The 13,178-nt window shown below is 46.1% G+C and overlaps 1 protein-coding gene across 5 annotated transcripts in view; it reads left to right on the top strand.

The window, feature by feature from the left end:
• FN1 (fibronectin 1) overlaps positions 1-13,178 on the top strand; it is a 54,084-nt gene that overhangs the window by 22,186 nt on the left and 18,720 nt on the right. For 4 of the 5 annotated variants that reach the window (XM_063162656.1, XM_063162659.1, XM_063162658.1 and 1 more), the window contains exons 17-25: positions 18-107; positions 621-815; positions 2,140-2,412; positions 5,276-5,542; positions 7,112-7,206; positions 7,520-7,688; positions 7,946-8,032; positions 8,785-8,976; positions 12,585-12,767. In XM_063162656.1, the coding sequence (XP_063018726.1) occupies positions 18-107; positions 621-815; positions 2,140-2,412; positions 5,276-5,542; positions 7,112-7,206; positions 7,520-7,688; positions 7,946-8,032; positions 8,785-8,976; positions 12,585-12,767 (1,551 nt within the window). Of the gene's footprint in view, positions 1-17; positions 108-620; positions 816-2,139; positions 2,413-5,275; positions 5,543-7,111; positions 7,207-7,519; positions 7,689-7,945; positions 8,033-8,784; positions 8,977-11,267; positions 11,541-12,584; positions 12,768-13,178 lie in introns of all 5 variants that reach the window. The other variant, XM_063162660.1, reaches the window with a different exon arrangement.

Genomic DNA, 13,178 nt, shown 5'->3' with positions numbered 1-13,178 from the left:
TTTATTGTCTTAAACAGCTCCTGATGCACCACCTGAGCACACAGTGGAAAGTGTGGATGACACATCCATTGTCATCAGCTGGAGCAGACCACAGGCTCCAATCACAGGTTTGTCCTGTTGGAGTGCACTTATTATTGATAGAACCTAAAATGTAGGTGAAAAGGAAAATATAACTCTGGGACAAAGGTATTGCAAAATTCTGCCTGGTCAGAGAGACCAGCTGGAAAGCACATGGGCAGTTCAGCATTTCCTTGGCTTCAGTGGCTGAACCAAGCAAGGCTGGATGTAAAACAATTCCTTCTGGATTTGTGTTAAATAAAAACAAGCCCTTATATTTGTATCTGTCATCCAGACCATCCCATAGTGAGCATGAGAACAGTGCAGGCCTAAAGCCACATGTCAGACCTCAGAGAGATCCTTACCCAGGTCAGGCTGTGCTTTGGAAGGTGGTGTGGGTGTGTGGTCTGTAAGTGGGACGTGAGCACAGGCAGGCCACAGGTCCTGCTGCAGTTCAGGACTATTTTTATCAAAGCTCAGGAGGGAGATCAGTTCAGCCCTCATTTCTAGCATTCTTTGTGCTTGCTGCTTGTGCTGAGGATTACATATTTCTCTTGCTTCAGGCTACAGGATTGTCTACGTTCCCTCTGTGGAAGGCAGCAGCACAGAGCTCAACCTGCCTGACACTGCCACCTCTGTGACACTCAGTGACCTGATGCCAGGGGTTCAGTACAACATCAGCATCTATGCTGTGGAAGAAAACCAGGAGAGCACTCCTGTCTTCATCCAGCAGGAAACCACTGGGGTCCCACGCACAGGTAATGCTCATCTTCTGGGGTTCAGTCACTGAGATTTCTGTTGCTAGCTAAGGGAGTGCTTAAATGAACTCAGTGATGGTTTTGTGGGCTTGAATTTAAGTTTCACTGGTATTGAAGTTCTCTAGTAAAATCATACTTATTGACACAATTAAAACACCACTCTGCATTAAGAGGGTGTAATTCCCAGGGACTGGACTGCAGGCAGGTCTTGCACTGTCTTCAGAACAGAAATCAATTTCCCAAGTCATCTTAGGGGGATTCTGCTAAGAAATCCTCTGAAGTGCCTGGTGTATTATTTTGACCCAGCACTTGGCTCACAGATGTTCAAGGTTATGTATCACACACCACAACACAATGTTCAAACTGTTCACCTGACTTTTACCTCTCCCTTCCAATCCTACCCATTATTTTCCTTTGCAATCAGTGGGGATGGGAGATTGCTCAGCATTGACTGATGTGCCAAAACAACACCATAGGATCTAAACTTGAGGCACTCAGTACTTAAAAAACTTCTGGTTTCAGGGTTCTTTAAGTATCCAGTTGGACTGAATAACCAAACCAAAAGAAGGGATAGTGAAAGAATTGGGATTTGATGTGGTAAGCAGTGGAATTTCATGGTCCTGCAAGTTGCAAGCACGTGTTCGCAAATGGGAATTTACCAGGAATGAACTCAGCTCAATGATTTTATGGTTTGGCCTCTGCATCTTCCAAAAATGTGCACTGGTTAACCTTAGGACAGTATCAGTCCTAGTCTCAAGAAACTTAATTTAAACACAGGAATTCAAGGGTGCAGTACTGTGGCCCAGCACTGAGGGAACTGCATTTTGCATTTGACTGCAGTAAGGCCAGATCAGCCCCTGTACTTGTTTAATTATAAAAGGTGGATTTCAAGTTAATCACAGACATTCAGAACATGCTGTGGGTTTTGAAAACCCTCTCTTTTAATTTTAGAAGGAGGTTACTGTTTCCAGCCCCTGGAGTACTTTTGTTTCCCCTCAGGCTTTGGTTCTGCATATACTTGAAGTTCTGTAGCATATCACATCTGGTCTTTCAGTACTTTCTGTCACAGCAAGATACCTTCTGAAGACATAGTATACTTTAAAGTAGATAATGATGTTTAGAATTGCAGTCTGCTTGAATATTGTCTGGGAATGTGTGTAGGCATGTTTACAGTGAGGTTACCCTGATTTTTTTAATTCAGTAAGTAGTCTTGGGCTAGCCATCGTTCAAGGAAAATTCACTTTTTTTTCCTTCCATGGAAACCAATAACTCCTCCTCCTGCTAAGGACTGCCTCTGGCAACTGTTGTACCCCTGTGCTTTCAGATGAAGTGCCTTCCCCCAGAGACCTGCAGTTTGTGGAGGTTTCTGACATCAAGATCACCATCATGTGGACCCCTCCCCAGAGCCAAGTGTCCGGCTACCGGGTGGAGGTGATCCCCGTGAACCGCCCCGGCCAGCACGGCCAGAGGCTGCCCATCACCAGGAGTGCCTTTGCTGAGGTCATTGACCTGATCCCAGGAACAACCTACCTCTTCAAGATCTTTGCTGTGAACCAGGGCAGGGAGAGCAAACCTTTGACTGGAGAGCAAACCACCAGTAAGTGTCTTTGTCTTTCCTCTGTGCTTTTTTTCAGCCTTTGAAGCGTGGATTTTTCTGTCACTTGGAGAAATGTATAAACAGAGCACTTGAAGTGCAGCAGTTCTAGCCCAGGAGGTATCCCATCAGTAGGATGACAGGGCTGGGAATTCATTCATTCTAACAATGATCTCTTCAGCAGATTTATCCTCCTCCAGGGCTTTCCAATGGGAGTTCAAGTCTCATGGCACTTTAAAACAATTTCATATGGCTGGAATTCAACTTTTTTATTACTGGCTGAGAATTGATGGACCCTGCAGTTCTTTTACAGCACAGATCACAGCCTGTGACTTTTATAATTTTTTCTTTCTTTTGCTGGTACCTTAGGGCAGATTTCAGTATGACTTAAAAGCCTTGCTGAGGTTCCTCTGAAAATCCCCATCTCCCTTCTGACAGCTCCATACCTATCTGGCTCCCCTGGCAGCAGTAGCTGCTGTGCCTGCACATGCAAGGAAGGCTCATGCAGGATCCCTCAGAATCTGATTGCTAGTGATCTAGAGGCAGTGCAGCTCCTCACTAGTGTGAGGTGAAATGCATTTTGTCAGGCACTGTTTTTTGCTTTGCAGCAGTGCAGAGAAGAGAGAGGGAGCAGTGGCTGGGCAAGATGTAGGTTTCAGATGGAAGAGTAGGAATTTTATCTGGGTGGTTATCTCTGTTTTTGGCTCAAGAGGAGCAGATCAGACAGAACATGGGAGATTGTTTGATCAGGTCCTGTTTATTGGGCAATTGAAGGGTGAGTGGGTATTTGTGATGGGTCACTATCCAAAGGGACAAAATTCAGCCATGTGCATCTGCTGCTCTTCTGCTACTTTTCAGTAAATAAGAGTAACTTCTGAGAACCCAGCCTGGCTCTTTGTAATATGAGAGGGAAGGAAAGGAAATGGGATAATCTGGGAATATAGCCATGCTGTTTGAGGAATATCCTTACCTCCATCCATAAAGTTATGAGCAGTGAATAGTGCCTGTCCCTTGGCTGTGCAGGGAGAATGGGATCCTTATGTCCATCCTTTGCCACAGGTGTCTAATTTGAGCCCAGCACAGATGGTGTGAGCACCCTCCCTCCTCTTTCAAGCGAGGCTTTCAAAAGCAAGGATGAAACTTAGGAATCTGAGCCCTCTTGGAAGCATTTAGAACAAGAGGGGCTCAGTTCCCAGCCAGATCTGTAATTTTCTGTGGTTGTTTTGAGGAGCCTGGGCTAGGTGTAGGGTTCCTCTGAAACTGCACAGAGAGGTGTACATTGGAGTATAGACATTTAATTCAGACAGCACAGTCACAAATGTCTGGAATCATTTTCCATAGGCTGTGATCATCTGCTTAACTGCTTGGCCTAAACCACATTGCAGAAACTATTCACATAAATTGCATCCTGTAATCGAAAGTCCTGGGAAACAGAAATCATTCAGGGTTCCCAAGGAAAACCCTGCAGCAAGAGTCTCTTCCCACGGTGTAAATGTGATTCTCTTTTTGGCCTTCCGTTAAAAAGCAGTCTACAAATAAACTCTGAGTGTGCGTGTGGCTTTTTAATCTTCCCCTTTTCCCTCTGCCATGGGGAGAGGAAGTGATAGAAGCCTAATAGAGCTGGCAAATTAAATGGTGCAGAAAGGAACTGACTTTAGGCTACACATTTTAGGAGGATACAATCTTTGTCAAATGAGACTTAGCCCAGATCTAAGTACCAGCAAGGGATAAAGTTGACTTTCAGCCTGTGGGTTGGAGATGGGCTTAAGCTAGGTTACACTCATCCTTTTCAAGTTCTCCCCAGTTTTTTCTAGTGGTGGAAGAAGGAAGACTTCCCTTCCTTTTTCCTCCCTCCTCAAAAATGGAGAAAACAAAAAGGACAAAAGCATCTTCCCGCTGAATCACCGGGAGAGTGATGAAAGCATTAAATTCTTTTGTCAAAATATTACTTCTCCAGGAGGAGAAAAAAGAGCATTGATGAAACTTCACTGCTCTTAAGTTCAATAATGGTTAGAATATAGAAATGGTGGGGAGACTGTGAACTCCTTGCTGCAGCCAGTGCTGCCCTCTCTGCTGTGGGGGCAGATTCCTCTGCAGAGCCTCACCTTGCCTCAGCCCAAGGCAGTGACATCTCCACCAGTCACTGTGGCTCCAGTGAAGGAGCTGTGCTGCCTCAGCCTCTTGTTTATGGAGCTATCTGGGTTATCAGCTTCAGCAGATTCTCAGGGGCACTGATAAAAAGGGGAGGAAGCCTGGTGAGAGCTGTTCCCTGAGTCCCAGGGCAGAGATGAGCATGCTTGGAATTGTTGGATGGTCGGTTCCATGGTGTGAATATTTTTAAGTAGATCTAGGAACTGGTTTTCTGCAGAAAGTCGCTGACTACTACTTATTTTGACATTCAAATGACAAAGTAGGGCTGGTTTATTTTGGGAAGGGATTTTGGGAGGACTGGGCAAGGATTTAAAAGAATAAATCTTTTTCATGGAAAAGGGCTAAAATTGGCTTTCCGTGCTTACACTGACAAGTCTAAACCAAGCTGGTTTTTAAAAAATGCTCTGCACTCATGAGAAACTGTTGAAATTCCTGAGTGTGTTGGGGTCAACCTTTAGACTGCCCTCCCCATGGGATGCAGAGATGGCAGAGACCCAAATCAGTGCAGCCTGGAGCACTCAGGTCTGCCTGTCTCAGTGTATTAATGGATGGCACTGAGGCGTGGATGCAGAAGTGAAATAACTTCCCAGCTCTCTCACAAGTCCCACCTTCTCTCCTCCCACAACCCATCAGAAATCCAGGCCATGGTTTGGAGGTGGGGGTGAGGTGGGGGTTCAGCTGTGAAGCTGATGGGTGTTCTGCTTTTCCTCCCCAGAGCTCGACGCCCCCACCAACCTGCGGTTCCTCAACACCACGGAGCACTCGGTGCTGGTGCTCTGGACGCGGCCCCGCGCCGTCATCACGGGCTACAGGCTGACAGCAGGGCCCACCAGGGGAGGGCAGCCCCGCACCTACAACGTGGGGCCCTCTGCCACCAAGTACCTCCTGAGGAACCTGCAGCCTGGCACCGAGTACACCGTGTACCTGGTGGCCGTGAAGGGTGACCAGCAGAGCAACAGAGAGACCGGCGTCTTCACCACTTGTGAGTGAGGCACACACGCGTCACATCCCCCTTTTATACCCTGGCCTTCTTCAGAACTTGTGCTGAAAGTGCCTATTGTGAGTTGATTTACAGGGGCAGCCTTTTGAAGTAGCATTCCAGCAGCAGAACAGCTTGGGAAATGCTCCTTGTTGTTCTTTCTGAACTCGTTGGCAGGAAAAAGGAGCTATTTGCATAAAAAAGCTTTTAGTAAAATATATTTCAGCTTTTCCTGATGATTAAAAACAAGAGGGAGAACTTTACTACTGGTGCCTCACTTTTGCTTAGCTGGATGTCAGAGAAATTTAATTTTACTTGATCTTCCTAATTGCTTGGTTTTGGCATGACAAATGAAGGAAAGAATACAAATCCCTTTAAAATGGGCAAGGAATGATTAGTCTGGTACTTACATAAAGCTGAAAGCAGTCATTTCTCAAGCTCAGCCATACCATCTCAGGCAGCTCAACTGCAGTTACCCAAACTGACACAAACTTTATATTCTATGGAGTTTTCTTGGGTTTTTTTTTTTTTTGCATTTTAGTCATCTCTCTTTGTGATGCTGGTTTGGAAGAAATATTAAGCAGATTTTGGAAGGAAAGGGAGTTCTGTAACAACCCCCACACACTTCTAAAAAGAGCAAATAGATCCAGTATTTAAATAATGATGATGCCATCACATAAACTAGCAAAAGTCAAAGCCACCCAAGCCCAGAACCACATCCTCTTTTCAAAAGAGAATGTGGTTTCTTTTAGAACAGTGTGAAACTAAAATAAGGGCTCAAACTTTCAATCAGAGTACCATTGTTGACATTGGCAAGGTGCTTTTTGCTGACAGTCCTATCTATAAATATTTCTCAAGTAGAATGTGATTTGATATCTTAGATTTAATATTTTCTGGCTTGTCTGAATGAAACCAGTCCAGTTTGAGACTTAGATCTGATTAACCAGGCCTCTTCATTAATGGCATTAATGAAGACCATTTTGGATTAAACTCAGTGTTGTTATTTAGGCTGATCTTGGCATGCACAGAGGCTTTGGCTTCTGTGTGATGCTTCTGACAGATGTCAGTGAGACCACAGATGCCTCAGACTGACATTGGCTCCTTTCTGCTGACTTCACAAGATGTTGGTGAGGGATGAGATGGTCCTTGCTGGGACAGCTGGATGACAGACAGGGGTGTGCTGTTCTGCTGATTGGAAGGCATATGGTGGGTGAATCAAAAAAAAAAGTGGGTTTTGAGGAACACTTTAGATATCATGCCAAAAAACAGGATTCCCAAGATTCTTGGAGCTGGATGCATAAAGGATCATGCATCCACTTGAGTATTTTTGTTTGCCTCAGGAATAAAAGCTCTGGCTGTGATTAGACCACTTGCATACTGTGTCTGTCAAGCCCAGCAGCGGACAAAAATAATCTGTCAGATCTCTCCCAAATCACTGGATTTGGGATCTAGTGATCTAGTTCAGCACTCATTTCATACCTCTGGCTATTTGTGCTGCTGTAGGTCAGGTTTTCAAACTGTTTGGAGCCCTCCCAGCAGGTAGACTTGAACTCTGGCCAATTCACTCCACAGATCAGCCTGCTGGCTCTGTTCCTCCTTTTAACACAGAAGTGACTGAGACCTCTATTGTCATCACCTGGACACCTGCCCCAAGGATTGGTTTCAAGGTAGGAGGAGATAAGTCTTGTGTTGGCTTTTCCTCTTGCTTCACTGTGGTGGGGAGGGCAGATTGAAGCCATTTCCTATGGACTGTGGTGAAGATGGCAGCACAAAGGGGAGAGGTGCAGAGGGCCTGTTGCTCACAGGGAGCAGGTTTAGGTGTCAGAGGTCAGTGCAGACATGGGGTTTCAGCTCAAGTGGGACATCTAGAGCACGAGTTACAGGGCTAACAGCTGGAGTTCAGCCCTGGTGGTGCTGCTGGGTGGTCAGTCAGGGGCTGACAGCTTGTGACTGAAAAGCACAAACCCCTGTGCCCCGCAGCTGGGAGTGCGGCCGAGCCAGGGCGGGGAGGCTCCGCGCGAGGTCATCTCCGACTCCGGCAGCATCGTCATCTCCGGGCTCACCCCCGGCGTGGAGTACACCTACAGCCTGACAGTGCTGATGGATGGCCAGGAGAGAGAGACCCCCATCATCAGGAGAGTCACTACACGTATGGCACCTGCTCTTCCTCCATCATTCCCTTTTCCACTCCTCACTGCCTTCTGGGAGGCAGTTCTGGTCTTTCCACCCTGTCGTGGGCTGGTTTTTCAGTGGCAGCAGCACTGGCTCATGCCATGCAGGGTCACAGCTTCAGGGGGGTATTTCTGGCTAATTCCAAAGGTTGAGGATATTGTGGGGAGTGGGGTGCTGAGGCAGCCAGGATGGCTCTCAGTGCCATCAGTGACCCATTTGTCTGGACACTTGCAGCACTGGCTCCACCGACCAGACTGCGCCTGAGGTCCAATCCTGACACTGGCATCCTGATTGTGTCTTGGGAGAGAAGCACATCTCCAGGTAACCTTGTGAACTCACTCTCTGCTCAAACCTCCTCTTGGAGCAGAATGCTAGCTAGCACTTCTTCTGTGGTGCCTTGCAGTTTGGTGGGAAGTCACCTGCTGATTTTAATTTAAAGAAAAATGTACCTGTTTCTAGGTATATTTAAGGATATAATTTGCAGCTAACTATAACTTGCTGTAGGACTCTTAATGGTTTACATTCTGTATAAAATGCTGATTTGGAGCACGAATGTGTTAGAATATTTCAGCTGTTTTAAGGATTTGAAGGGTTTCTTCAGGTACCTCCAGTGGCTGAAAAACAATCTGAGGGAAGGAAAGCAGAATGGACCACAAAGATTTGTGGAAGTGACAAATGGAAAGTGAAAGTTCTGACAATGTTCAGAATGAACTCTTCTCCCACAATAGCTGATGGGAGCTCTGCAATTGATTCCCATAAGAAGTGGATTGAAAGTTTTCAAAAACCTCTGTTGATAGCTGAATCTTTTTCTGAGAGTCCTGAGAGGAGTTCCTCTCAAAACTCCTGAGATTTTCAGTTTGGTGAGGTCCCAAAAGGAACAGAAATGCCATGAGGATGGCACGAGTAGCTCCTGCGAAGCTCAGTTAGGATTGCTTGACAAAGCAGCCTCTTTCCTGTTGGGCCCAGGGTGGCAAAATGACTTGTAAAATATCACGTTTGCTTCAGCTGTTGCACTGAGGACTGAGGTAAGTGGATCCAATAGGAAACTCCTGACTCTGGCCTCTGTATTTCAGGCATCACTGGGTACCGTGTGACCACTGCTCCCACGGATGGGCAGCAGGGCTCTACCCTGGAGGAGGTGGTGGGTGCAGATCAGACCACCTGCACCTTTGAGAACCTCAACCCTGGCGTGGAGTACAACGTCAGTGTCTACTCTGTCAAGGATGACCAGGAGAGTGTGCCCATCTCAGAAACCATCACGCCAGGTAACCAAAGCTTGAGCAGCAATTTCAGCTGCCCAAGCTCAAATGGCTGAGCCTGAGAGCTCTATAGTGCAGAGCTTGTGTTAGTCTGCTGGTAGAGGGCTTAGACTTCACATTTAGTCTCAAGAAGCAGAATAGCCACGTTCCAACCTGTGACAGAACTTCTTACACCCATGGATGGGCACCCTGTGTGGTGCTCCACAGGCTGGTCATCAGCACATGGATCTGCTGTGTCAGTACACTGAGCTGGGCAGCAGCAGCAGGGATTTAACTTAGCCCTGAAGTGCCCCAGCATCTGGAGCATAGCTGGTGGGAGCAGGAAGTAGGTGAGCAGAGGTATGAGTGGGAAAGAGCACAGGAGAAATTCTGGCAGCACTGGTGGCAGATGATCACTTGAGCACAATGGAGAGGAAAGTCAAGATGGAAAGGTCCATCACTGTGGCACTTGAGGCACAGTGTGGAGTGTGCCACCTCACATGACATCTGTGGGGACTGCAGAAACTGCCTTTGTAGCCACAGTAGCAAAATTAATGTGCTTTTCCCCAAATGGTTGTGTTTAGTTTTCCTTTGTGAAGGCTTTGTTTGTTTTTGTTTCTGCTCTGAGATGATGCCAGCTACTGTGTTTGCTTGCTCTTGTAACACTGCTTTAAAATTTCTGTGCTTCACTGAAGTGCTGTGTGCTCCCTGGGGTGAACTAATACTGTGAATGCTGCATAGTTATGCAGGAGTAGCTTTAGCCCTTCACCATCTTCTGGCGAGGGAAAGCTGAGAATGTATGTGTCTGGCTTTTACAACTCTTAAAGGTGATATGGTACATGCATTCCATGTGGATAAACAACTGTTTTACAGAAAACTGGCTTTTTTTTGCACCTATTCTGTAAAATAAGTGTTTTCCAAGAAAGACATCAAAATAGAACAAAACCACTATTATTAAAGCAATATTTCTGTCCCTGAATTTCTTTTCAAACTAACTTGTAATGAACAGAATGGACACAGAGTCCTGCATCTTTGACTCACTGATGTCTGATCCTGAGTGAGGGAGAGCATCCATTAGTTCCCACTGGTTTTGGGATCACCCTGATAAAGTTACACAGCCAAATCTTGTGGCTTCAGTCAATACCAATTTATTGACTTGAGCAACTGAAGGTTTGGCCATTGTCAATTAAAGATGCACCCAAAGTTCCCCATTCCCTGCCCAATTCTGCTGGTCCTAACATGCAGGAAATGAGCACCTTTGCTAATGGAATAATCAGTAGGGAAAACAGTCACAGCTGGGCTTATTTTCCCTACAGAAATTTAGGCAGCATCTTAAAGGTCATTAAAGGGCAATCTTATTCAGGGGCTAAAACTTGGGATTTTGAACAATTTTAGCCACATATGTGAGGCTCTTGGGCACATCATATGCTGGGCGTAACCTCTGAATTCGGGGATGTTGTCACTCAGACAAAATTAATACCATCTAAAGGTCATTTTTAACCATTTCCATGTTTCCAAGGGAGTGTTCTGTTGCTTACTGTTTCACATCATCTGTTTTTAGCACATATATTGCAGCAGTTAGTTGGTAAGTAGACCTTGAGGAATTCTGGGCCAGATCCTCAAGCCATTGCAGGGATTTGAGGCTTTTTTCCAAGTGCAGTGGAAGTAGTTCAGGCAGTGGATGATCTACTCTGGAACTTTGTGAAAGTTCTCAGCAGCCAAGGGTCTGATTTAGCCTTTTCAAGTGAGTTGATGTTTTTATGATACCAGTGATAAAAGATTGACCATTTGAACAAAACAAGAGTTGCAGAGGGTCAATCAACAGAGCTATTGTTTTATTTGCACTTTAGCAAACTTTGCTCTCTTGTAATTTACCTGGAGAAAGAAAAAAGGGCTGTGTTTTTTCTGCTTCTGTTTTTGTCAGAAAACGATGGGTCTTTGTGGCTCATCATTGCTCAAAGTTAATTTGTTGGAAGTTAAGTGCCTCTTGTTGGGCTCTCTGAAAATTTTATGTCGAAAGAGAACTGGGGTTTCAGCTTCTGAGGGGATCGGTGTTTTAGCTTCTGTCTGCCCAGGGAAGCAGCTGGAGACTGGTAAATCTAAGAAAACAAGCTGAAAACAACAAAAGCAAAAACACAACAAAAACCACCCCACCAAAATCCTTCCTTTTCCCCCAAACCCCAACAGAAATTGTGCATATCACCGCAATTGCTTCAAGTTCTGTCGATGTTAATAGTGATGAACACTGCTTTTTTCTCCTTGTCTTTCTTTTGCCTCTGTGTGTCTCTGCCTCTCCCATTTGCTCTTTGCCTCATTAGAGGTGCCCCAGCTCACTGACCTAAGCTTTGTTGACATAACTGACTCGAGCATCGGCCTGAGGTGGACCCCGTTAAACGCCTCCGCCATTATTGGGTACCGCATCACAGTAGTGGCAGCAGGAGAAAGTGTCCCTATTTTTGAAGATTTTGTGGACTCCTCAGTAGGATACTACACAGTGACAGGCTTGGAGCCGGGCATTGATTACGACATCAGTGTAATCACACTCATTAATGGCGGAGAGAGCGCCCCTACCACTCTGACACAGCAAACGGGTGAATTTTGAAAACTTCTGTGTTTTGTAACGTGGATGGTGTCACTGGCTGTCACTGGCTGTTGGGGTGCTGGGGCTTTGTCCAAAGAGGAAATGAGCCCCTTGCTGCAGGGAAGCCAGGCAGACCCAGCTGGCTCTTTTCCCCAGATGGCAGCTGGGGATGGATGTGGCGCTGCTCATTTTTGAATTGGAAGCATTTTAATACCATGAATGACTGCAGACTTGCCAGGCTCATTCACCTTCTGCTGTTCAGATTTCCAGGATCCAGTTGGAATCAAGAGCCTGAAACATGAGCTGTGTGTTTGCCAGATTTTAAAACTGTGATTGCTCAAAATAGGAGTGCTGGAGGGCAGAGCAGATCAGTGGACACCCTCCAGCCTTGACAGCTGTTTGAGCTTCCAGCAGCCCATTTCCATGGTGGCTCCACTCTTTCCACAATGCCCCAAAGGATGCAGATGGGCACCACTCCCTGAGTATGTGCCAGTGACAGCCATGCCACACCATCAAGGGTTTCTTATAGTGCATGAGCTGAAGGAGAGCTGGAAACTGGTTCTTGCATGAAATCCTGTTGGGTTTGAAAGTCCTGAGGCTGTAAATCCTCCGACATGAGTAGAAGTAGAGTCATAGGAAATTAGTGATATACCCTCTCCTCTCCTGTGTGTGCATGTATGGATTCTAGATGAGATTACTTTTCCATCTGTACCTGCTGTATGGCAACTTTAAACCTCTCTTGGCACCACATCTTTAATACAAAATCCAGCTGCTAGAAGCACATCCTTGAAACTTGCTACCTTGTTTTTAAATTAGCCCCACGGGGTACATTTAACATATCAGGAATTGCCAAGAGGTTAAAGCAGCCTGACAGCAGTGCAGACACATTTTTCTCTTAACTGCAGTAGAACCAAATGTAGTTTAGAAGTCTGCATGAGTCTGATGCCGTAGTCAGTTGTGCATGAGATACCTTCTCTGGTGGTTGATTCCCTGAGCAGACCCCTTGCTCAATATGAGTCTGAGAGCTGAGGTGGGTTTGTTCTTTGCTGTGCAGCTGTGCCTCCTCCCACTGACCTGCGCTTCACTAACGTGGGGCCTGACACCATGAGGGTGACTTGGACTGCCCCGACCTCCATCGTGCTGAGCGGATTCCTGGTGCGCTACTCGCCCGCCAAGAAGGAGGAAGATGTTGCAGAGGTCACAGTCTCACCCTCGGACAACATGGTCATCCTAACAAGTGAGTGGGTTACCTGCATAAAACAAACAAACATGAGAAGCCCCTCATCATAAAATCATAAGATTAATAAGAGAAAAGACCTCCAAGGTCTTTGAGTCATCAACTTTGCACCACCATGTGCCAATCCACACACACCACCTGAGCACTTCCACTCCTGGCCAACATTTCAGTGAAGAAATTTTTCCTGATATCCATTCTCAATCTCCTCTAGTGCAGGTTGAGGTCTTGTCTTTTTTTGTTACCTTGGAGAAAAGACTGGCCCCCACCTTGCTACAGGTTGTAGAGGGTGAGAAGGTCCACATAGCACAAGATGAGGCAAAAAAAATTGTTTGAGTGCGGCTGGCCAAATTCTCAGCTGATGTAAAGTGATGTTGCAAGCAGCCTCATAGAAACTCACACCAAATGGGATTT

The sequence above is a fragment of the Melospiza melodia genome, chromosome 8 (genome assembly GCF_035770615.1).
Source record: "Melospiza melodia melodia isolate bMelMel2 chromosome 8, bMelMel2.pri, whole genome shotgun sequence".
Taxonomy (NCBI): Eukaryota; Metazoa; Chordata; class Aves; order Passeriformes; family Passerellidae; genus Melospiza; species Melospiza melodia.
Note: the sequence above shows the minus strand (reverse complement) of the source record. Positions and strands in the feature narration are given on the sequence as shown.